Raw genomic sequence first — 25,369 nt, 5'->3', positions numbered from 1 at the left:
TCATAAATCATATTAAACTGTCATCTACTAGCGACAGTAATAAAAGGATAATCGTGAGAAAGGTCATTAGACCGGTAAAACACAATCACTAGAAAATATTGGTACCTAAAGGTAGTTTTTTCAAGTAAATCAATGCAGTGGAAGACCTACATTATATACACATGTGTGCTGAATCAAACTATACTGCACATGAAAAATAATGTTTGTAAAACCCAGTTATGCGGAGGTCAATGTCATGAAACAAGTAGTAGCGAGAAGAACGGCCTACCACGGTTGTACGCAATTAGTATGTTTGAGAGAAGGAAATTGGCAAGTTGTTTATTATGTGGGCTCTCAGCAACTCCGACCACTTGAGATAGAATTATTACTTTAACATTGCTGTTTCCTGCTCGTGGTGAATCATTTTCAAACTTGCCCGGTATGACGTGGGATGTAACCTCAATTGATGGCATAAAAACATATTGGTCAAAACATCGAGATGAAGTGGGAGAGAATATATTAGACTCAGTATTACATCAACTATTGGAAACTCCTTTATTCATAAGCTCGGCTGTTTAGTGAATAATTAAAAAGTTTCATAAGACAATGTCTTACGTCACTTTTTATTAGTCATAAAGTCATGCAATTAGTATTTTACTTGAAGAAATTGAGTTTTACTCCAGCATCCCAAATTTGACAAATAACTCCTAGAAATTGACCTTGATTATGTATAATGAAAATTTCGAGTTCTGGCAGTACTACTGTTTTTTTCTATAGCTCCAATCCCATAGAGTACATTGTATTATGGCATGACGATAACGCTCATTGCAGATATTGTAGCTTAATAAACAATTAAATTTAAATTTTTGTCTATCTGAGTCAAAACTTAGAATATTGTTTAAATATTAACCTAGATAATGCTTTATGACTCATTTGTAGCAACAACTTTACTTAAAAACAGTGATATTTACCAACTTCAAATGAGATATTCATTTTTGCAAGAAATATCAGCTTTGCAAAAAAATAAAAGTGGTTAAAATTTTAAAGCAGGTAAAATTGGGATCAGCACAAAACACTCGACTTGTGGAGTACTCGTCTGTTTGAAGCGACCATCGGAGGTTTGAAAATAATCATTGGATCATACAAGATTTGAGCTCCCAAACATTTGGTAATACTGGCAAACGTTCTAACACCTGTGCGGCCCTTTCAACTATCGTCTAACATTCTAGAGCAGTTGTGCAGACCTTTTTAGCAAACCTAATGATCTCGAAGAGCATATAAAAACTGTAATGTACTGATGATGGTAAAAAAACTATAAATGCGAGAAAAGTCATTAGACTGGTAAAACACTATCATTAGTCAATATTTGTACCTGACGGTAGTTCTTTCAAGCAACTCAAAACAGTGACAGACCCTTAGACACATGTGTACAGAACCAAAAATGTACTGCATATAAAGAATAATGTTTGCGAAACCCATTTATTTGGGGGTTACTTTCATGAAACAAATAGTAACGACAAAAGAGACCTACCATCATCTCTCGCAATGAGGATATTTGAGAGAGGGAAACGCACATGGTGTTTGTTATGTAGACTCCCAGCAATTCCAATCACTTGAGACTAAATTATTAGTTTAACATGAATGTTTCCTGCTAGTGATGAATCACTTTCAAGCTTGACCAATATGACGTGACATGTAACCTCAAATGATGACATAATTAATTTATTTGTCAAAAGGTCAACTTGAAATGTGGGGAAAGATGCATTAGACTCAGAATTACATCATCAATCTTGGAAATATTTTTCTGTAAACTTCCTTTTGCAAATGCATGATTATGCATTGATCTATTGAAAAGTTTCATAAGATGATGTCTTATGACACCTTTTAATAATCATGAAGTCACACAGTTATTATTTTACCATAAATAAATGGTTTACTTCAGCAATTAAAAAGTGATAAACAAATTCAGCTTGATTGCTTATAATGAAAAGCACAAATTATGGCAGTAATAAGATATTGATAATAAGATATTGACTATTTGAGTCAAAACTCAAACACGTAATGCTTGCCGCGACTCATAGGTAGCTATAGTTTTACTCACTAACAGTATAACTTTATGAAATTAACTTTAAGAAATATCAGCCTTTCAAAAAAATCAAGGAGATAAAAAAATTGAAATCAGGTAAACATAAAACAGTGTATTATGACATGACCACATTTGTAGTTTTTCTGATAAGAGTTTGTGAAAAGTAGTAACCACTTATGCCATACTGGTCAGGCCCGTATTGTCTGGGGCGGCTGGCCGGCTGAGCCGCACCAACTTTTTAGGAACTTTCTGTGGCTAAGTACAGTCAAACTCGGATAACTCGCCCTCGGATAAAATGTAACATTTCATCCGTTCCCACGCTATGATAAATTGCTTCAGATAACTTGACCTCAACATCTTTCGTTCGAAAATTTATTTGCCCAACGGCTATGGAGACGGTTTTTATCGCTGTAGAATATCTATTTATTCAAAGCCATAGAGACAAACATCAACTTTTAGTAGTTCTTAAGCGTCCTTATTATCATCATCAGCGGCAAAATATTCTTGTTAGCAACTTTTATAAAGGTTTGCAAAATATCATGTTTTACCAAACATCCGCATGGCCATGTCCCATTAAAAGCGTGGAAACCTCAGTATGAAATTAAAATAAAATTGGCAAAGTTGATCTTTGTTAAAACTCTCAAAAGAAAAAAGATGTCTTTTTTTCTGAGCGTCTTAACTGCAGTCAAGTTATGCATATTTTAATTTAAAAACGTTTCGTCAGTCACATCACTTAAAACAAAGCAAATCTCAAAAAAATAGAAAAATGTTGATATATTCTGATAAAAAAATTTAAAATTTCACATGAGAGGCCCGGCTGAGGCCCTACATAAGAGAAACCTGTTGGGGGCTTACACTGCCCTCTCCACACCCCTTAGGTGTTCATAACTAGTCGCCTAACATTAGCCACCCCATATTGCAACCAGTGAATACAGGCCTGATACTGTCCAACCTCTTTTCAGGTGTGAAGATTTTTCATGCATCTATATCAATGCGTGACTTTGTGAGATTTGTCATTAGATATTTGAGTTATCAATTTTGCTCTTTCGCTCTAGATAAAAAATCCAGTCAGACTGATCGTTTATCAGACTTTTCTGTTTCTCTATTTATAAGGGCATTCAGCGTAGCATCACAGCCAAATTTGTGTCACAGAAGTTGATGTTATTTTGTGCAGCCCCACAGCTAATATCACTTAGATTATCCGTTTTGGTAAATTTATGTATATTTCTTAGTGATTGCGCTCACTGATGCCTTATAATTCACTTTTGTTTGCTGCAGTGATTGGTTTATGGAAATTTAAGGCCCTGACAGGCAAAAAAGCCACAAAATTGCGGGGTCAACCACAGTTATTTGGAAATGTTGTAAAGCTATCACGTTCTCACAATCGCTGATTTCTCTGTTATCATACCACCAAGACTAACTTGGACAGCCTCTCCACTCTCTTGCTCAATGATAGGTAATCTTTTCTTGAATTAGAACAAAAATAGAGAAGTAATTATGTTGCTGCAGAAGCAAACAATTCAAACATTTGTAGCAGCTTTCTATTCAATCAGCAATTGGGTTGGTTCTTTGGTCTTTGGAAACTTCTTCTGAGCAAAAGTTTAGTTGTATTATTGCCACTCTGTCAACACTGACTCATTTTACAAAACTCAAAAAATTGTCTTTAGTCAAGTTTAAATTTTTATGCTCATCAAAATGTGTTAGCTTGAGATCTTTTCAATGACTTAATTTAGAGTTTGTCACCTCAAAACCTTTGTTAAGAATTTGGTCTAAAGATTTAGCATGTTTGTACAATAATTGTTTTGTAGACTGAACATTGATGCCTATCTTCAGAGCAGATTTAATCGACGTTGTTAAATATCACTCCTCCAATTGCTGAACAATGGAGCCAGTAAAACTTGATAATTTGTGGAGTCAATAGCACGCTAGAGGTAATATGCAATTGCTGGTGGCCAGTCCTGCAAACCAAGCACATTTCTTGTAAAAGTAATCGACAATGGTTACCTCATTGATTTTCGCTGCTGTGCCTGAGTGAATTTTTAGCCTTGGTTGTTTTTCATCAGTACCAGTAAATTAATTGCCCACCTTCTGAAGTTGATTAATTGTCCTCGGAAACACATTTGTTGAGATTTCATCATCTCCATCTTGAGCCACATTTCTTTTAAAGGAACTGTTCAACATCTACTAGATTCTGCATACAGCTAAACTTTAAGTTAAACCAGAATTATAGTAGTTTACTCATGCCACCAATGTTGTGGAAATCAAGAGTGAAAATCTACTTGTAAGTGAGTTTTTTTTGCATTTCTGCAAGTGCTTCTATCACTGATGAGTTAGAACAGAACCATGTATTACTCAAGGTGATATCTTGCTTAGTGATGCTTATCTGTACAACCAATGGTACTACTACATGACCAATAGTTTATTTAATTGATACAACAGGTAGTTAAAAGAATCCAGCATCGCAAGATGTACATGTAAATACTTACAAAACTTGCGAATGACGAATTTTGCAAATAGGCAGTTGAATGTAGTTTAAAAACAAAAGGGTTATTGCAGAATATTTATTTGTCAAGTGAGTACGCTAATTCAAAGGACTTCAGGTGATCTTAATACAAAATCTACCGCCAATCTTATGAACAACGTAACAGTTCATTTAAACTTCTGAACAAAACTATCCACACGCATTGTTATACCTTTTAATAAAGGAAGCAAACCTTAACTGATTACACAATTTGGGCACAATTGAACTATATGTAAAAGTACACAAGTTTGGTTTTTGTAATTGGGTTATATATAATAAGATGAAGCTTTTAAAATCACATAATATTGTATGTCTTATAAAGTTTCTGAATAGTTTTTTAAGATATTTTTAGAAAAGTTGTATAAAATAAATATGAATTAATTTCAACAAGTCAGAGAAAACAACTTCAAAAGGGGAGAGTGGTGCTGAAGATGTATAAACCGAAGTCAATTAGTCAAAGGATGACAAATCGCTATTTTACATTTGATTGTTTGATAATACATTTACAAAAGTAGATGATAAGCTGAGACTACAAACTGTTTCTCATATCATAACACATTATTCGATCAGGTAAATTTAAAATGAACATTGTGAAAAACTTTGACAATCCTTAAAAACTCAAGCAATGTTTCTCTGGCATTTCTTTCAATCTGGTTTTGCGAATCAGGCTGGAAAAGATAACTATCCTACTTGATGATCCACTGCTAAGTAAAATGGCCTACAGTTGTACTTGAGCTATCTAAAAATATGGCAATAATTTTTTATTGATTTGTTCAATTATGCAGACATATATTTAGCCTATTTTTAGCAAACACAAACAAGCTTTTCCCTTATAGTTTGTAAGAGTTGTTTAATTTAATTAATTACTATTGATGCGGTTCTAACTTATGAATGGATTTTTACTGAGATTACTAAAACTCTACCATAAATTGATATTCATATAATAAGAATAGCTTCTAGCTGTAGCCACTGGTATAAAGCTGCAGATATATAAGTAATACATGTTATCAGATCATTGAAAGCATAAACAAGATGCAAAACACATTAGAAACAAAAACACGTGAATATACTCATATATACATGCAAACACTCCATTTGAGGTGCTAATCGTAATGTATCAATTTTACATAACTTTTGCAGGAGAGATCAACATTAAAAAATGGCAGGTTATGAGACTCAGTAGAAGGAATAGTTGTGTCTTCCATCAGGGCAAAAATCAAAAACTCATTTACAAATTTTGGAGTTGTCTTCTCTTTTGCAAAAGCAGTTATCTTTTCTTTTATTTCAAGGCCTCATTTTATGTGTTTATATATGTCTTACAGTAGTTAGTTTTGTTCCAAGGTCTACTTCATTTATCAGTTCTTATGGGACTATAGCCAAATTTACAATGATATTTAACTAAAACGTTCCAGTTGCATTGAACCTTGACTGTAGCATGAACTGTTTTATTGTTTTAATAATAAGACTAATTCGGTTTTCAAGAGTTATGCTAAAATTGTTAGAACAAATTAATTATTTGGCACCTTCTCTGTGCTTCAATCCAAAGTTTGTCATGAAGTATATCCATAAAATTAGAAACTTTGTTTTGCCAATGGCTTGTTAATTGGTATGTAACACAAGAACTGGCATTTTGTTAGTTTTAATGGAGTCGCAATAATGATCAAATTATTATCGAGACGGTCCAAGGTTTTTAGTAGAACATAAAAAGCAGCCTTTTTAAAGTGTATATTAAATTATCACATATATTCATACTGTCAAATATGCCTGTTAGACTCTAAAACAAAATGTTCAAAAAATAATTATCAAACAGAAAGTTTGCATATCTGTAACCACGTCAATTACTAAAATATTTTTATTCAGTCAAATAAATGCACAATTGGAAAAATATGGCACATGTAGGAGGCCTTTAAATGATCAAAATAATCAATTAAGAGGCCTCAATAAAACCACCAGGTAACATTAAACACATTGTGCAGATTGCATACATATTTATCCGACATTCATGATAAGAATTGTCAACATTTTCACATAAAAAACAGGTTCATATTAAAAATGAAAAAATACATCTGATTCAACGAACCTCTTTAAGGAATTAAATTTAGAGAAATTAAAAACTCAAAAAAGGCAAGTCAAGCCAATGGTTAAACTGAACAAAACAGTAAAAAATAGAATATTATTTTAACAACCGGGTTTTAATAAAGTTATGCAAAAAAATTTTAGTTCGATTTTACTAGCTATAGCAAATTAAATGTGGCGAATATTACAAATCACCTGCGGCAATGCCAAAGTTTCAATAGGGTTAATTCATTTGAGCATAGATTTGGTAAGCCCCCTTTTTACTGCATTGTGAAAGGGTCTTTAGTGCAAATAGAGCAAAACATCATACGCAGCACAAGCAGTTGATGAATTTTCAAAAAATTAAGAATAAAAGCATTCCAAAGCATGGCATGAAGCATTTATTAGTGAAAGTAAATTAGTGAGTTCATTTCTGTCAAATCAAATAAAGTTTTAGAACTAGAAACCACAGCTACTACCATAGTTGTCTTGCAATGCGTGTGAGCAATTCTTTGTTGATAGAGTATAATGCGAGAAACCCTGATTATTTTAATCAGAAGCTATTCACATTTTTCGCAACATGATTTTGGCTGGACATATTTAGACTTGTTGTCAAGACAACCTCGCTGATTGCTGACACATCCAGTTGCAGAAAGAATTTCAAGGTTGAAGGTCATTCCTTTCACTGGTGACCTTTTCGGGAATTCAAAATCAACCTGTTGTTTGTATGTCAGGTGTTCTAGGCCACTATATGTCCACAGATAGAGCGGCTGCTTGACTTGCAGAAAAAATGTATTACCTTGTTTATATAGTTGAGAATTATAAAAATTTTAAGCACCACCCAACTCACTGACTTTCAAAAGATATCAAAAAAGCTTTCAGACAAAACCAAGAAAATGTGTGCTCAATCATGTTGTTTTGAAATACTTTAGAAATTGACCAAACTTTTGACAAGGAAGCTCTTGCATTAAACTATTTTGGCAGCTTCATTGCCTGAAGGCAATCTGGAAAGTACCTTCCAACTGACTATCTACAAAATTAGCTTTCACTTTATCTTTGGAAAATTGTGTTTTAATGTTGTCATCAGCACAAGTCATTTAGCTCAATAAAAGTGAAAACAACAGGGATTACCAACAGTGCTTTGTTTTAAGCTGAACACTTCCTGCTGAAATAGTAGTAAAGAATGTCATCAAAAGATTCAAAAACATTTTGATACATAAATATTTTAGAATTGTATTAAATATTTAGATAAAGAAAACTTTTCTCTACAACATGCTTAATTACAGGCAAATTAGTGATTTTCTTTTTAATCAGAATGAACAAACAAGAAATTACACATTCAGCCTGCGCTATAATCAGAGCAGATTCTATCCACCTTAAACTGCAGTTGAAAGTCGAAAAAAGTATTGCATCACACTAGTTGGGGGATTGCAAGATTCAGCTTGCTAGACTAACGCTGTAACAATAATACTGTTCTAATACTTTCCAAGAATTGTATATCTGGTTATTGCAACTTACAATTTCTCACATCACCCTAGACTGCTATGACAATAACACTGTTTAGTACGAGCCAAGTTAGAGCAGGCTCCTGAACTGTGTAAAATGATTATCTTTCCAACAGTCAATATTTTGCCATGAACAGAATGTATATATATTACTCAATATTACCTCCACTTCAGCAAGTATTATTTGATGTCATTCATTGTACCATTATTTTAAATACTCTTTTTCATAAATAAAGATAATTAATAAAGAAATCAAAAACATTTTTCAATGATTAAAAGCAGAATATAATATTTTCTGTCTCAATGCTTACCAAACACAATATTTAACTATTAGCTAAATTGAAGAAGTGAGGGTCATTTTAGTAAGATTTTACACATGTTCAAACACCAACAAGACTATTCCCAACTTAAATAGTCTATCAACTTGAGGCTGGTAATAATTTTGAGATTATAGTGCTGATAAGGACAATGTATTTTACAGCCAACCATAATTTTAACTTATAAATGTACTGAAAAACTCAACTTATCTAAAAAATCTGTTGCATTTTGCAAAACAGAGGTGTTTAAAAGTTTGGAAAAGTTCAAAAAACTAGCATTCTAGCTTTTTCGTGTATTATTCACTTTTTTTAACCGTAGTTTTTCTATAAAAATGACAAAATTTAGGGTTTTAATGCTATGAATTTCTAATTTAATTCTAATGGAAGCATTTATTTTCAATATCCAACAACTTAAAACAATTTTTCCAATTTAAGAGTTTAAGCTTATGAATTCAAAAATAGATTAAAAAGTGAATTTCAGAGAAGATATGAGTCAACAAGTAAGATAAATTGATTACCATGGACTATGATGTTTCAAAGGATAATCACATTTTGAGAAACAGTGTGAAGCTTTGCTATTCATGATGAAAACATGAAAGCAAAAGGGATGCAACAAGAAAAAAAACTAGTAATGCTAGTAAAACGGTAAATCAAACCCACAGGTTGATGCATGGGCTTGATTCTGGTAATAAATGAATAAAAAATCAAAATCTGCAACTGCAAAAATCTTAAAAAAGTACATAGGGAAAATGTAATTTAACTGTAAGCAAAAAGCTGCAGAACTCGTAAAATCTAATATTGATCTTCAATCAACTGACTGCTGAATCAAGTACAGTAACCCTATGGCATCAAAGTAAGGTAAAACTACAAAAACTAAACAAGCACAAATAGAAACTGAAGGACGGATTTCTCAAGTTTCACAATAACTGAAACATCAAAGAAAAGACCAACAACATTATATCAAAGGGATTCACTGCGGCATCTGCATGCTGAAATTAAAATTATGAAAGACAAATTCATTAAATGAGCTCCTTAAAAGGAATTTGTAATCATAAACCTAAAATTCATTCATCCATTTAAGTTTCTAGTAAAATCAATTATCCTTATTACTATCAATTTATTCAAAAACGTTAATATTTCTAGAGTAATTAGGTAATGAACATTAGTACATACATACATACATATATATATATATATTTATATATATATATATGTGTGTGTGTATATAGCACGTAAATATTTAGCACATAAATAATATGTATATTATATTCAATGTATATTTATATGTATTTATTCATAGCTATATATATATAGTTATAGTTTATATGTATATTATATATACATATATATAATATAGATACATATATTATATATACATATATATTATATAATTTGTATATCATATATAATATACATTTATACTTATACAGGTATATTTATAGTTTCTAAACTCTAGGATATGGAATTAAAAGGGGAGGACAAAATTAATATATAATTTGAAGTTTTTCGTAAGCACAAGAATTGCTAAGAAGGGTTGTGAACATGTTCTTTCAAATCAGCACATTGACATACATGTAATAGTTTCATTTCATCAATGTTTACATATGAAATGGTAATTACTTACTGTAACTACTCACAAAACACAAACCTTTTTGAACGAAGCCCGCTAAAACCAAATCATATGGTCTTTGGCTCAACACAAACACTTTACAAACCCATTTTACTAAAGTTGCGGTAGAGAAAGAGGTAAAACGGTTCATACAAATATTTTCTGATTAGAAAACTAGCATTCTAAAGAAAAATAGCTCGAAAGTTCATTTTTATTTCATGGCTGTAAAGACTGACTACTAAGAACATAAATAAACACAAATTTAGATAACTTATATAGGAAAATTTTCTAATTTTTTCTTTTATTTATAAAATATATATAATTAATGTTAAAGAACAGTTCAATTTTGTGATAACGCAGTTATTAAATTTGTGCTTTAGATGAGGTATAAACTTAGTACAAAGCTAATGATCACATTTTGTAAGAAAATGTAAAAAATGTGAGTCATTTTAATGCAAAAACTTTTGCGTGAACCACTATCTTTAAATTTTTTAAAGTGCCAGCTCCATTAGATCAACAATATTACTATTTAGCCTGTACCAAAACCATTGAAGATAATATCTTTATACTATATAGTACACTGTGAACACCTGGTGACACTATAGTTTGGGAGCTAAGCTTAAAATGAGATGAAAACTAAAATTGTGACTAAAGTTCTTTAAGGGTTCTGACTAAGGACTCTTTAAAGATTGTCATAAATCCATTGCTGTTTAATAAAAATTTATAAAATTTTGAAGCAACTGACTTTATTGATTTTAATAAAGGTTATAAAAAAAGGCTGATACAGCCGTAAATATTTAGTAGCCGTATTTACAACTGTAAATGCATGCTAAACTCGTTTAAAGTTTTTCAAGATATTTGACATAGCATTTGATTAGTTTCAGGTGCTAAATTCATAGACATACCCATTCAGTGAAAAATTCATTTGAAACCAGTACCAAGTGCTGCCAGAATCTTGGAGCTAGCCTCAAGATAATGTACTCTTGCTTTTTCTTTCTAGGTTTTAATAATTTTGCATTCAACAACTCTTTTCAGTTTGCCTTAGAAGACTTATATATTCTACCTTGCAAGCCTATACATCAAAGAACAAATAAGTCATTACATATTATTAGATTTTCATGCAGTAAAAGAAAAGTCTTTTAAAACTTCAACACGTGTCTTCTTATTTATTATCATGATATTTTGTGAGTCTGTGTTAGACATTTGTCCAGACTTGCCCTGCTTGCTGACCCCCTCAATGGCATCCTGAACAATCAGCTCGCTAGCCATATTTTGAGCCAGTATAAAAGAGCCACCATTTGCTAACATACAGTAACCTCTAGGCAATTGCCATCAATGTTAATGCCAATGCAGCGAATGACTTCAAAATCATCCCTATCACTGACTCATGTGAGCTTATGCGGATAATTTATAAAATTTACAGTAGATGTGTGCTAGCTCAATATTAGTTATCCATGACAACATAACCTAAGATCTTTGGTACTTCTGTAGCATTGAAATCTAAATCTTCCTTTCTAAAATTAACCCACATTTACAAAGCAAATTGTACTCTTTAATCATAAATTCATAAAACAAAAACATACATTTTTCTGACATTTAAATTTTGTTGTTTTTTATGGCTTCTGTAAGCATCTTTCATGTTAGAAAAAAAAAATTAGCTTTTGTTAAAGAAGTTACAGCCAATTCAGTGTCAGAATGCATTGAATAATAGATCATTGACCCGAGCGTTGCCTATGATGGTGGTGAATGAAGTAGTGCTGCAATAGTAAAAAAAAGTTATAGAAGGTTGAAAAGGCTTTGGGGCAATTTTAGCTTTATATTGCTTTAGCAATGCACAAAATCTAAATTCTTTGAATTTATTTGTGTAGCTTTGTTTTTCAACCCTTTCGTTGAGCAACCACTAAAATGTAATTCATCAGTTATCGGAAAACAACATTTCTGTTGATTTTGGTAGACCTTTATAACGCAGTCACCTAGTGACAATAAACAAATGATATAAAATGTAGTAAATTCTAACTATTATTAGCAATATATTATTCTAAGAAATACAAAGAAAAAAAAGTATCTGAGTGGCCTCGCTTGATGCTACAGCTAGAAAAAACACTAAATCATTATTCCTTTGGAGAAATGGAGTAGGAAAACCCAGTCAACACACGGCTTAACATTCAAAAGGAAAAGATAAAAAATCATTTTTATCTGTTGGCTGCTTAGTATGATAAATATATCAGATGGTGGTAGTGATGTACACTCTGAACACTCTGAATATACAGAAAAAAGTGATGCTTATGGTAACTCGAATGATGAGGATGCTTTATTTAATTATGCTGTTATATATACTAGACTAGTGCGTCATAGCAGCAACTCCATGACAAGTTATATCTATGATATTTGCTTAAATACACTATTGATAATACTTCGAGTACACTTGTTTTAAGATGGGATTTCTGCAATCTCGGTCCAGGTATGTTTGTGGGAGAATTAGTTGAATGTCCAGCGTTGCCTGAGTTATAAAAGTCATGTCAATTTTTTTTTTCTAACATATAAGAACCGTTTTTCTTTCTAGCTTTTAAACATTATTTCATGAGAAAAGTGTTTTGTGCACTTTAAATTAATTAAGATGAACGATAAAAACAACCATAAAGGTTTTCAAACTTTGCCAAACAAGTGTAACTTTCAAACTGCATATCATGAGGAAAATGTTTTGTGCAGGTAAAACAAATAATAATAAACAAATAAAACCACCATAAAAGTCTTTAAATGTAACTGTGAAATGGTTACCATCTTATAGATAAATTAATTTATTTTTGCTATGATTATAATAAAAGGCTATGTCGTTATGATACAATGTAAACTAATAAAACAAAATAAAATTTCTGAATATTTTGAATCAATAATAAAAAATCGTGCGAAGAAGTGTGTGAGTGTTTAAAAAAACAGGCTACTGCTTCAGCAGAAGCTATCCCATCAAAACTTTGAATACAACGATACTGGTACATCTCGATACTGGTAAAAAATGTAAAGATGAAATGTCAATAGTCTTTGTCTTTCTGAATGGAGAGAAAATGAAATGTAGAGGCTAATTCCACTTGAGATAATAAAATTGTCTGAGTAGAAAGAATCAGGCTCGACCACGATTTAGCTGTTGAACTTGACAAAAATGAAAAATAGAAATTAACGAAAAACTCAAAAAAACATTGTGTTTCATCGAGTTAATTTAATTATTAGAGTTTGAATTACAATGCCGCTTAGCACTTTTAACTGTAATATTTACTGTATACACTATTTTTCTATTGGGAAAAGAGTGTATACAGTAAATATTAAAAGGAGCAAATTGTGATAGCCTTGGTAGACTCATTCTTAGACTATTGGATTAGCAAAGTTTGAATGCAATCTTCGTTAGTTCAAATCCAGCAGAATGTGAGATTTTAATTCTAAGATTTTATTGCTATAGCAGAACATCCTCAACTAAACAGACAAGCTTTAGATTTATTTACATACATCGTAGATACTACAGTAGAGCGACCATGAAAATTCATCAACCTGTGTCTAAAAAAGGGATTGTGTAAAGCATGCAATATTTTACCTTATTTTCATGGAAAATTTCACAGCAGCAACCACCCGGTATTTTGAAAGACAATGAAACAGGACACCTTCAACCTCATGCTCATACTTTTACAAATTTCTGACAGCTATGGGGAGCCTCCACGCTCAAGCTAAAGTTATGATCATACATTGTAGATATGTTACATACATTGTAGATATTACAGTGGAGCGACCAAAAAAGGATTGTGTGAAGCATGCAATATTTCATCTTATTTTGATGCAAAATTTCACAGCCACAACCACCTGGTATTTTGAGAAACAATGAAACGAGAGCTTATGCTTAAATTTCTACAAAGTTTTGACAGCTCTAGTGAGCCTCTATGCTCAAGCCCAAGTTATGATCTGCGATAAAAGGTTAGACAACTTTTGAAACATCTGACCACTAGGTAGCCACAAGGTTTTGATCTCTTCAAAGTAATCTCAAAATATGAAATAATTGTGGGTTTCAAACACGATCACTGCCAAGGAAACTTTATCGTCATTAAAAACTTCCCGCTGGGATCCCGAAGCAGTAAAACTTTTAAAATATCACTGTAGCACAATCACCAGTTATTGGTTGATAAGTACTACGCTACATATTTGCTCTATAGAGAAAGCTACAAAAAACCCTACTATATGCAACTAGCACGCACTCACTGGTTGCCGAGTTCTGCCTGTTTTGCCTTTAGTCATTCAACCTGATGTACCTTGGCTACCTTTGATAGCCAATGCCTCTTTAGTTGAACTAAGGGAAGTGAGAGTCATGAGGAATTACCAGAATTTGGCATTGCCTTTGATAAACAAGGAACAAGTTCCTATGCTGTCTACACACGGATCTGTAGAGTCTGGCGATAGTACGCTGTCAAATGATCAAGTCTAAACACTACCAACTGCAGTAGCAGAATATAATGCTAAAATGGGCAGCGACTACATAGCTGATCAAATGACCAACGCGTATGCTGCTGAGCAAAGAAAGATGAAAAGATGGAAAAAATATTCTTCTATCTCATTGACAGAATATAGTCTGATGCATATATTAAGTATAAGCTAAATCCCGAGGTCACAAAGCCAAAGAAACATTATAAATATGTTGTGAAAGTAATGGAAGGTCTACTCGGTAGATACCACAGAACTCCTTGCAATGTTGGTAAACAAAGCCTAGGAAACATGGGGCCTCATTTTGCATCAATACATTTTTGTAAAACCATCAAGACAAAAACATGAAGTATATGCTGTTTATAGCAAATGCATAGGCGGCAATGTGGCATTAGACTCTGCCAAAATAAAAGGTTTTGAGCATTTTATACATAAGCAGTTGTAGTGACACATATGTACATTTTGTTGTATGCTCAAAACAAAATTACACGGCTTTTGGTCTCTTCAGATAGTCTATCACCTAGCGAACGGGTGAGGATACTGGCAACACAAAGTATATTATAAAAATGCTTTGGATATTGTTGGAAGTAAAATAGATTTTCAGTTATCAGTTACAGCAACATTGGCAATGTTTGGTAATTAAGCTTGCAGAAGGCGAAAAGCTAAATTTACACTTGGATGGCAGCGAAAGGATTGAAACAACCGGTATGAGACATGGTAGCCAGGAATAGGTGGTTAGGGTATGTCGCCTTACAGTACTAGCTTTTGGCCCAACAGATTACATATTGACCTATATATTATAACCCATAGCAACCACCAATTGAGAGAGGAGTGTACCAAAAATTGGCTTACAACTTTCTTGGCCAGACACCCGAGACAGCGGCCATACCCTTAACCAAACAGTAGGAAGCGGGTTTGACCCCGACGATTTAAAAGAGAAAGCTTAGCTTTATCGGACTAAAGAGAGAACTTGTTAGTTGAATGATAGATTGACTGCCCAAAGTCAGACTGACCACAAAAAAAACTGAATGCTTATAAAACAAAGTAGGCGGGGTCTACAGTATTGATCACAGAGACCAAATCCAAAAGAGTCAAAGTATGGATAACCTCCAAGATAGATTGCTGTTACGTGTTACTCACCCTGTTTTATTCGTAATACTTATATAAATATCTTTTAGTACTACTCAAACAAGTAGCTGGTTCCCAGAGAAGTAAAGGCTCACTGATCATCATTTACATATGCAGAAACTGCTTAAAACCTTCTATTTTGCTATTCATTACATACTGTCTTATAAGGTGTAAATTTAACTTATTTGACTTTGCCAATTATAGCTAATACCTTCCATCATGTCCAAGTTTATTCTGTCATAATTATGCACTGAGGTTCGAGGTGTCCTTTTAAAACATACATAGATGAATTACTTCATAAAGTTTTTCGAGCAGTTTAAGAAGAAAGCTCGGCCTATAATTTGTTGAGACTATTTATGAAAGTGTTAGTTTCATGTAATAATACTGTAGCCTTTTGCCTGACTAACCTTTTGCTTACAATAGCGATAACTACATGTATATGCATGATACATTTATTCAAAGTTTTGCCTTCAAAAATGCATCAAAAATATTCTGTTTGTAGATTTTCCATTTTTGTCAAGTTTGATTTATCATTGATTTGTCAAGTTTTTATAAAATAGTTAAATACAAGAACATTGTAAATAGCTAGAGATTTGCTCTAATAACAACTGTGTTAAACTGTAAATAATTGTAAATGTTGTATTCCAGTATTGGCTTGCAATGATTAATGCACGTTTTTGGCCTGAAGCAGTTTTGACAATAGTGATGTTCAGCCAAATCAGGTAAACCAAGATGCATTCAAATCCTTAAAAAATGTCTATGTAAGCTACTATGTTGTAAGACATCATAATAGACACACTAATATATAAATGTATCATACATAGGAAGCTTCATCGTAATTTTCTTAATGTGTACTACCAAAGTATTGAAGCAAAAGTTTGCAATAAATGGTTTTCTAATTGAGAATAAAGTTCATTGGCAAATGCTAAATTTTTAAACGTGTCATTGCTTTCAAAGGGGCAGTCATCAAATTGTTAATAAAATCATTTCATGCAAAGGTTAACCTCTGGTCACTCTCATTACAGATTCTGTGAAATGATTGGCCGTAGTCTTCCACACTATTCCTCCCCATCCTGTAGCACCATACACTCCATTCAGTTGAGACCGTAGACAGCTTTTGAACCACCAAGCACCGACACCATTCAAACATAAACAATACAAGGTAACTATGTAGTTTATACAAATTTTCAATTACCCAACTTGAATATAACTAATTCCGTTAGCAAAAAGGTAGTTGCGCAAGCAAACTAACGATGACATGCAAAATCTAAAGGGCCTTTTTCACCAAATGGTACTGAACAACATAAGAACTTTTTTGGAAGCTTAATCGTACATGTACATCAAGATATATATATATATATATATATATATACATACTACATATTTGCTGACAATATGTATATCAATATATATACATAGATATCAGACAATAGTATTAATCCCTCAGCTTTATAAAGTAATCTTATAGCTTGTACATTATACATTTTAGTCATTCTACCTGAAGATTGCAACGCGATTGCATGAAACTAATAGTAGTAATGATTTTAACCTGTAGGTTTTAATAAACTTCATATATATATATATATATATATATATATACATGTATATAAAAAAAATTGTTTCCTCACCCCGGATACCTCGTATGGGTGGTAAATTCTGCTCTTACTCGGGTCTCCTACCAGAGACCTGGGAGTTTGAGCACTCGCCTCAAGATCTTAGCTGTTCCCAATAGCGCACTTTTCTGCAACTCACCTGAGTTGATTGTTGTTGGTATATGGGCAAGCCACATTTTATGCGCCGGTGTTATTGCGCCCAGTGTATATATATATATATATATATGTATATATATATACATATATATATATACATATATATATGTATATATATATATGCAATAAGCTGGAGGAGACTCAATATGGGTACCAGTTTAAGAGTGGCACCAAGATAAACCACCTCTTCTACATGGATGACATCAAGCTGTACGCTAACAAAGAAAGGGACATTGATTCGCTAATACACCTCACTCAGGTATACAGCAAGGACATCGGAATGACCTTCGGTATTGAGAAATGTGGAAGGCTAATTCTTAAGAAAGGCCATTCTATGCTCACAGATGGCCTAAGAATGCCAAATGGTACCATCAAAGATATAGAAGAAGGGTACAAGTACTTGGGGATTATGCAAAGCAACATCAACCAAGAAGCCGAGGTACGTCACAAAGCCATTTCCGAATACAAGAAACGCCTTCGGCAGGTCTTACGGAGCCAGCTCAATGCCAAGAACCAAATCATGGCAATAAATACCTACGCACTGCCAGTAATAAGATATCCAGCAGGCATAATAAAGTGGACCGAGGAAGCCATCAAAGAAACAGATATAGCAACTCGTAAACTGCTGACCATGCATGGAGCACTCCACCCAAAATCTGATACTATTAGATTGTATCTTGATAGGAAAGATGGCGGTAGGGGACTCAAAAGTGTACAGCAGACAGTGAAAGAGGAGGAGCGAAGCATCAAAGCATATGCAGCCTCCATGGCCATCTCAGATAATTTGCTAGCTGAATTTCAATCGGCTGCTCTCACAACGGACCTATGCCCTGATGATGAGGAAATTGACTGGCATACGAAACCTCTTCATGGTGCTTACCACCAACAAATATCTAAGGTTGGCGATCTTCACCAGACATATATGTGGCTGAACAAAGGAAACCTAACGGCCAATACAGAGTCGCTAATCATGGCAGCCCAGGAGCAAGTGCTCCCAACAAGGCAACTCCAAACGAAAATCTATCACACTAGAGACGATCCTAGATGCAGACTGTGCAAAGATGCACCTGAGACCATCCAACACATCATCAGTGGATGCAGACAGCTAGCAGGGAACGCATACACTGAGCGGCATAATCATGTCGCAGGTATTGTGTATAGAAGTCTATGTGATGAGTATGGCCTTAATAAACCACAACACTGGTGGGAAGCTCCTGGTAAGGTCAATGAAAATGACCGCGCTAAGATCCTCTGGGACTTCTACATCCAAACTGACAAGCATGTCCTAGCAAACCAACCAGATATAGTGGTGGTAGACAAGGAGAACAAGAGGGCTACTATAATAGATATAGCAGTACCCAATGACTACAATATAGCCAGCAAAGAAAAAGAAAACGTAGAAAAATATCTCCCTCTTGGAGAAGAAATTGAAAAATGCTGGAATGTAAGAACAACCGTAATCCCAGTAGTGATTGGGGCACTGGGCGCAATAACACCGGCGCATAAAATGTGGCTTGCCCAAATACCAACAACAATCAACTCAGGTGAGTTGCAGAAAAGTGCGCTATTGGGAACAGCTAAGATCTTGAGACGAGTGCTCAAACTCTCAGGTCTCTGGTAGGAGACCCGAGTTAGAGCAGAATTTACCACCCATACGGGGTATCCGGGGTGAGGAAACAATTTTTTTTTTTTTTTATACTATATTAAGAACTGAAAACTTTTAAAACATTTTACAACTTTAAGTTTCATGGTTGCTACCATTCATCAGGTAAAATTAAAATGATTTGAAGCTCATATGACTGTACGTAAAAACACATCGAGTAGCTTAACGATAAAGGCCAGCTACATATATGGTAATACAACAATTTAATTGGTTCATGTCACAGCATTGCAAATTAAGTGCTTATTTGAATGTCTGCACTTTGACACAAGCTCGTTTCTTGAGTTTAAGCTTGCAAGCTCAGGTTTGTATAAAATGAAGTATTTCTCCCAAATACACAAATTACAGCGTTTACTGGTCTTATTGTAACTACTCGCTTTTTTCAATACTCTCCACTTGATGTCGTACTGGATGGATCAATCTTTAAGCTGCCATATATAATTACTTAGTTCTGTTGAAGTTCGTTTTGATGGATTGTGGAAGCTGCTACGATAGTTGTAAAATCTTTTCTTGAATGAGCCCTCTGTCAAGCCAACATATGTCTGTTTGGTAGCATTAGGTTCTTTGGTCATAACTGTAGCCTGATAGATGACGGAACTGGACAAACATGCATTTGGCACTGGACACGTACTTTTATCTCGACAGTTGCATGTTGCTGTTGGCTTTTCGTTTGATAGCTGTGCTTTGTTGTTATTTGTAATAATCTGTCCAATATTCTTCATGCAGCTGTAGCTAAGTTTTAAATTGTTTCTATTAAATATCGAATAAAGTTTGTGATCTTTAGGAAATTCTTCACTCAGAGCTCTGAAGAAAAGCTTTCCTATATTGGTGGCGACATTTTTAGAGAAAGGGGGGTTATACCAAAGTATATTTCTCCTGTGTTTGCTTCTGGTGTTATGCGATGTTATATTCTCACTAAATGTCAGTTTATGATGGTATCCACTTCTATTAAGGGCTTCTTGGTGCTCTTTTGTATTTTGTCTAAATATATTTTGATTTGATGATATTGCAGAGAGGCGCAGGTTGACTGATGCTGGAATGTTTTTGATGATGGAAGGTGGATGGTTAGATCTTGTGTGCACGTATCTAGGCACATTAATAGGCTTGCTGAAGGGTTTATATAATTCATTCTGTAGATCTAACGATATATCCAAAAAGTCAACGGTGCTTTTATTTGCATCTACAGATATTTTCAGCCCATATCGATGGAATAATGTGCACAGATTTGTCTTGAGCTTCTCAGTCTGTTTAGGAGTAGCTCTCACTATGTCAAGTCCATCATCTCGGTATAACCCAAAAGTCTCTTTTGTGATTTGGTTTATCTGATGTAACATAAAGCAGCCAACCAGTTCACATATTTCTGCTCCATCATAGGAGCCCATAGCCACATCAAAGCAGTCTGCATGTCCTGATTTCCTCCATGCTTCATGATCACTATATAGCAGGGTCTTTTTGGTGTGCAAGATTATTCTGCGCTCATCAGATGTTATAGTCTCGTAGTTGGTAGCAAAGTCTAACGCTAGAGATAGAAGGTCAATAGATATGGAGGGGTAGAACTCAACAACATCAAAAGATAGAAATCTACACTCTTTCTTATTAGGAATAGCATTGAACCATGTGATTACGTCATGTGTGTTCTTCCATTGATTTATGCTGATGGCGCTATTTATTTTAAAGTTTATGCGTTCTACTATGTTCTTGCTTACGATGCCAAGTTCATTCTTAGTAGGGTAGATTAGGCGGCAGCTTAAAGATCGATCCATCCAGTACGACATCAAGTGGAGAGTATTGAAAAAAGCGAGTAGTTACAATAAGACCAGTAAACGCTGTAATTTGTGTATTTGGGAGAAATACTTCATTTTATACAAACCTGAGCTTGCAAGCTTAAACTCAAGAAACGAGCTTGTGTCAAAGTGCAGACATTCAAATAAGCACTTAATTTGCAATGCTGTGACATGAACCAATTAAATTGTTGTATTACCATATATGTAGCTGGCCTTTATCGTTAAGCTACTCGATGTGTTTTTACGTACAGTCATATGAGCTTCAAATCATTTTAATTTTACCTGATGAATGGTAGCAACCATGAAACTTAAAGTTGTAAAATGTTTTAAAAGTTTTCAGTTCTTAATATAGTATAGATAAATGCTCTATTTTAATATTGAGCACTCTCTTCTAGTGAACTGCAACCTTCTTCTTCATCAGTATATATATATATATATATATATATATATATATATATATATATATATATATATATATATAGGTTTTTAAGTAATGAAAGTGCACTAGCAGTACAAACCTGTGATAGCAGCAGCACAATTGTATGAATCATCATCGTCATTGTCCCGATCGGGAGTGCTGAATTCCATTCCATCGTGGTAAGACAAAGCAGAGCTATCTAAGCTTCCTTCATACCCATCATTACTTATCTGTTACACCAAAAAAGGTAACATTTTTAATCAACATATAAGATATAATTTTAATCCTTTATCATACTGTAGTTATATCTACTTTGCTTCTATTTTCTCCGTTAGAAATGATGGCATAAAATTGTGTAAACTGACTAAGAGAGCCCAAAAACTTGACTGGCAATGTGCACTAGATCTTGAGAGTTACAGAAATATATTCCATTAAAACGTTTGCAAAACTTGAGGTGAATCTAATTCTCTGATTGTCAGATTTGATACCTGACAGAACATATATGAATGGTTTTTGGTTATTAGTCTTTTCCAACAAATCAGTAAGTTATGTTGTGTGTGTATGAGAGTATATTTTATTAAATTTTTTGTAAAAAAAAAAAATTTTGTTTAAAGTTAAAAAGATAGAAAGTTTTAATTATATAAGTTTATTAAACACTAATTCAACTTATGCTGGTTAACTCGCATTACAGATTGCGCTTTGCTTTTCATCAAGTGATCAAAGAAATAAATTTGTACAACAACTATTTTATTTAACAAAGCATATTGGGAGAGTGGTGCATCGTTACTACCATTTTGTTGTCTTTTTAGAACAGTGCTTTAGGCTGATAAAAAATTTCTATTCATAATAATAATTGTAACTACAATCTCAAAAACAATGTTTTTTGAAAACTTACAAAAAACCGCTTCAAAAAGGGCAAACCAATTTGTAAAATTTTGTATTTGTCCATTTAGAAACTTCAAGCCTAGTTTTTTTGTCTTATTGATTTTAAGGATAAAAGAATGTGCCTAATGAGGCAAATTGTTGGCACTTTTATTCCTTGAAGTATACTTAATTTTAATTAAATCTTTTGCTACCGACCTACTTATCTAAACCTAGTTACCTACTAAGAAAAACGTCATATTTAAAAATTGCAATTAAACATTATTGTAACTTTTAAACAATATGGCGTATAAATTTTTTTTATAGACAGCCAGCACTCCTCTCAGCATTTTGCCACCACATTATCACAATTATCCGGTAAATTCTAAAGGTGACTAGGTAATGTAGTGGTTGTGTTTTTGACTTTAGATCATATGCCTCAGGTTATATTACTGTGTTAGGTAGTCTTTTTTCTAATGCTCTTAGCGTGGCTTTAGATAGACATACAAACAGTCCGACATGTATCTTATTATAGTTAAGAATCACGAGAATATATATACAGCTGCTCTGTTTATACCATTGCTTTCAAGTTTTAGATAATACATGTTCTATAAATCACGAAAATGAGAATAACTTGTAGTTTTTGTCTCATTATTTCCATACATTCTTTTCTTTTTGTTGGAATGTACTATGTACATACTTATTCCTGAAAGTGGTTTTTATCTTTCCTAGCATACATTCATTTCCTTATGTTCCCGTACATTATGTAATAACATTCAGCTTGCAGTTGTAAATCTCACTACTGGCATTATTTAATTTTTACATGACCTCATCTACTCATAATTGCGTCATAGTTGTCTTTCCCTCACTAATAACATTCATTTATTTTCGTGCCTCTCTATGTGCTGTGTACTCACATTTAGCCTGTAGTTGTCTTCATCACTGTCAATTAAAAATCTCGACCAGGTTCCTGACTTTGTAGTCGCATCAGCTGCTTTAAGAAGAATGTTCAGCTTCCTATTAGACTGAGTTAATTTGTGAATCTTATCTAGTCCTGAAATATAATAATTTGAATAATATTAAAGCATTACAAATTTAAATGCAGGCTTTCATACATTATCAAAGATTAATTTTGGTGATGATAATCACAAGGATATCCAGTTTGTTCTATCATTAGGTTTAGTAGGGAAACTAGTAGTTGAATAAACTAATTAATGCTATTCTTTTTAAAATTAATGATGAATAATCTACAAATAACAAATATTCTAAAAATTAAGAGGTTTTATGTATTATACAAACAAGGTAGAAATGACTTGATTGTTATGTTTTTATCTATTTGCTTGGGTCTCTATTAAAACATTGCACTCGGAACAAATAGCAAAACATCTATTGTATAAATGATACTGTGATTTAATATTATACTTGAAGAGAAGATAATTCCAGCATATTTACCTAGCCAGTACTCTTCAGTTATAGTACCAAATCCTTGTTTATAATGCCACCAGTGTTGATAAAAATCAACACTGCCATCGAAACGTTTCTGGAAAATAGTCCATCCATTGCCATCAAAAAAATCACACCAAATATAGAATGGTTTGAAGTTCCTGGTAGGAAGATGTATTAGGTAGACTCCAGAAGTAGTTGATCCACGTTCATAATGTTCTTGACAATCTGAAAAAACATTTTTAAAAAACCTCTATTTTTTCGGTTAGTAGAGCAAATGCGTGAATAGTCCTTCACAGATTAGCATAGCCAAGCTTCTTTTTTGAAGAAATAACATGGGCTGCATTAAAAAATAAGATTACCTTTGGCTACAGACAGTGTTGCTGTTGTTGCATTGTTTTCTGTTACTGCTGCTGTGGAATTGGCTTCTGTAATGTAAAATTGTTTAAAAAATACTTTCTTTATAAAATTTTGCTACAAACTATTTTGAGTATGTCACATCGTTAAAAAATTATGCGATTTAAACTGCTGATTATTCTTACTGTTTAAGTTTAAAAAATTTCTTTTGCAGGTTAAATTATTTTATTCTAACAAAAAAAGCATTGAAATTTGAGCCGGATATTTCCTGTTTGCATAGATTATAGAGTTAGCATATCTTGCAAAATTTTAGCCATTCATGCTAAATAACTCTTAAAAAAACTGGATGCGTGTCACTCAATACTGGAAATAAAGAAATTATATTTGTAAAAATTTGAAAGTAAAAATATTTATTTTATCAAATTACCATTTGTTTTCTACACCATTGTGGTCTTATTCTTCGTAAATTATAATGATGATACGCACACGGTAAAATATGTGTAAGTACTTATAAAAGTGGTTAGGAGTTTGACAGTTTAAATGAGTTGAGTAGGGTTATATAGATAATCAAGTAAACTTTGCAAAAATCATGTATTACCTGGTGTGGTTGTGGAGCTGGAGTTGGATAGTAGCAGAATGAGCAGGGTGATTTGTAGAAAAGTCGCCATGATAGATAAGCCAAGTTACCACTGCTCATACAACTTCTCTTTATCTGTTTATATAACAAGATAATGAGCATCTGATTAGCTCCTTCTACAAACCAATCAGAGCATCATACATGTATGTTATGTATTTATCTAAAGCTAAATGTACAACAGACCACCTGCATTATCCTATGACGTTGGTGGCCATCATAATAATAGTAGTAAACAGGATGTAGACTGCATGCACCTTCTTATCAACGATATGTTGACTGAGTAAATATTTTGTAACACATCTGTAACTTCAAGTTGATGACTGGCATGATAAGGGTCATAGTGTCAACAGGAAAGTCACGCTAAAGATACTGCGATGTTTATCATGCTTCATCATAGACCTATTAACTATACTAGATTGGGCAATGCTAAGCTGTGGCGTCCTACAAAAATAGCCACATTCTTCGCGACGTAACGTCAACGCTTTGTTCACTCGCAGATAGTCAGGCAAGCGGGTCATCATTGTTTACATCGAAAGAATGGAGAGACATTTCTGTTGCTTTATGTAATTTGGCATAACTACTAAAGTATAAAAGATAATGGTTTAAAATTTTAGATACAAAGCTTATACACTATGAACTTTCTACCCTGCAAATTTTTTAGCATAAGGTTGAACAGTTCATAGGTAAAGTGCAAGTAAAAATTGATCTATTCTAAAAATATTGCAAAATTATCAATGTTGCCCTATGCTATGGGCTAACCTGTCAGGTAGCTAGGTGTACAA

General features: G+C 33.3%; 1 protein-coding gene across 1 annotated transcript in view; it reads right to left on the bottom strand.

The window, feature by feature from the left end:
• The window catches only part of LOC137396522 (ficolin-1-like), a 47,360-nt gene extending 22,697 nt beyond the window's left edge, over positions 1-24,663 (bottom strand). Inside the window, exons 1-5 of the mRNA XM_068082826.1 lie at positions 24,549-24,663; positions 23,956-24,021; positions 23,603-23,821; positions 23,068-23,204; positions 21,390-21,519 (exon numbers count right to left, since the gene is read on the bottom strand). Coding sequence (XP_067938927.1) covers positions 21,390-21,519; positions 23,068-23,204; positions 23,603-23,821; positions 23,956-24,021; positions 24,549-24,618 — 622 coding nt within the window. The 5' untranslated portion in view covers positions 24,619-24,663. The remainder of the gene's footprint in view (positions 1-21,389; positions 21,520-23,067; positions 23,205-23,602; positions 23,822-23,955; positions 24,022-24,548) is intronic.
• Between the last annotated feature and the right edge of the window lie 706 nt (positions 24,664-25,369).

Source organism: Watersipora subatra, chromosome 5, assembly GCF_963576615.1.
Source record: "Watersipora subatra chromosome 5, tzWatSuba1.1, whole genome shotgun sequence".
NCBI classification, from domain to species: domain Eukaryota; kingdom Metazoa; phylum Bryozoa; class Gymnolaemata; order Cheilostomatida; family Watersiporidae; genus Watersipora; species Watersipora subatra.
This window is presented reverse-complemented; position numbering and strand designations above follow the sequence as displayed.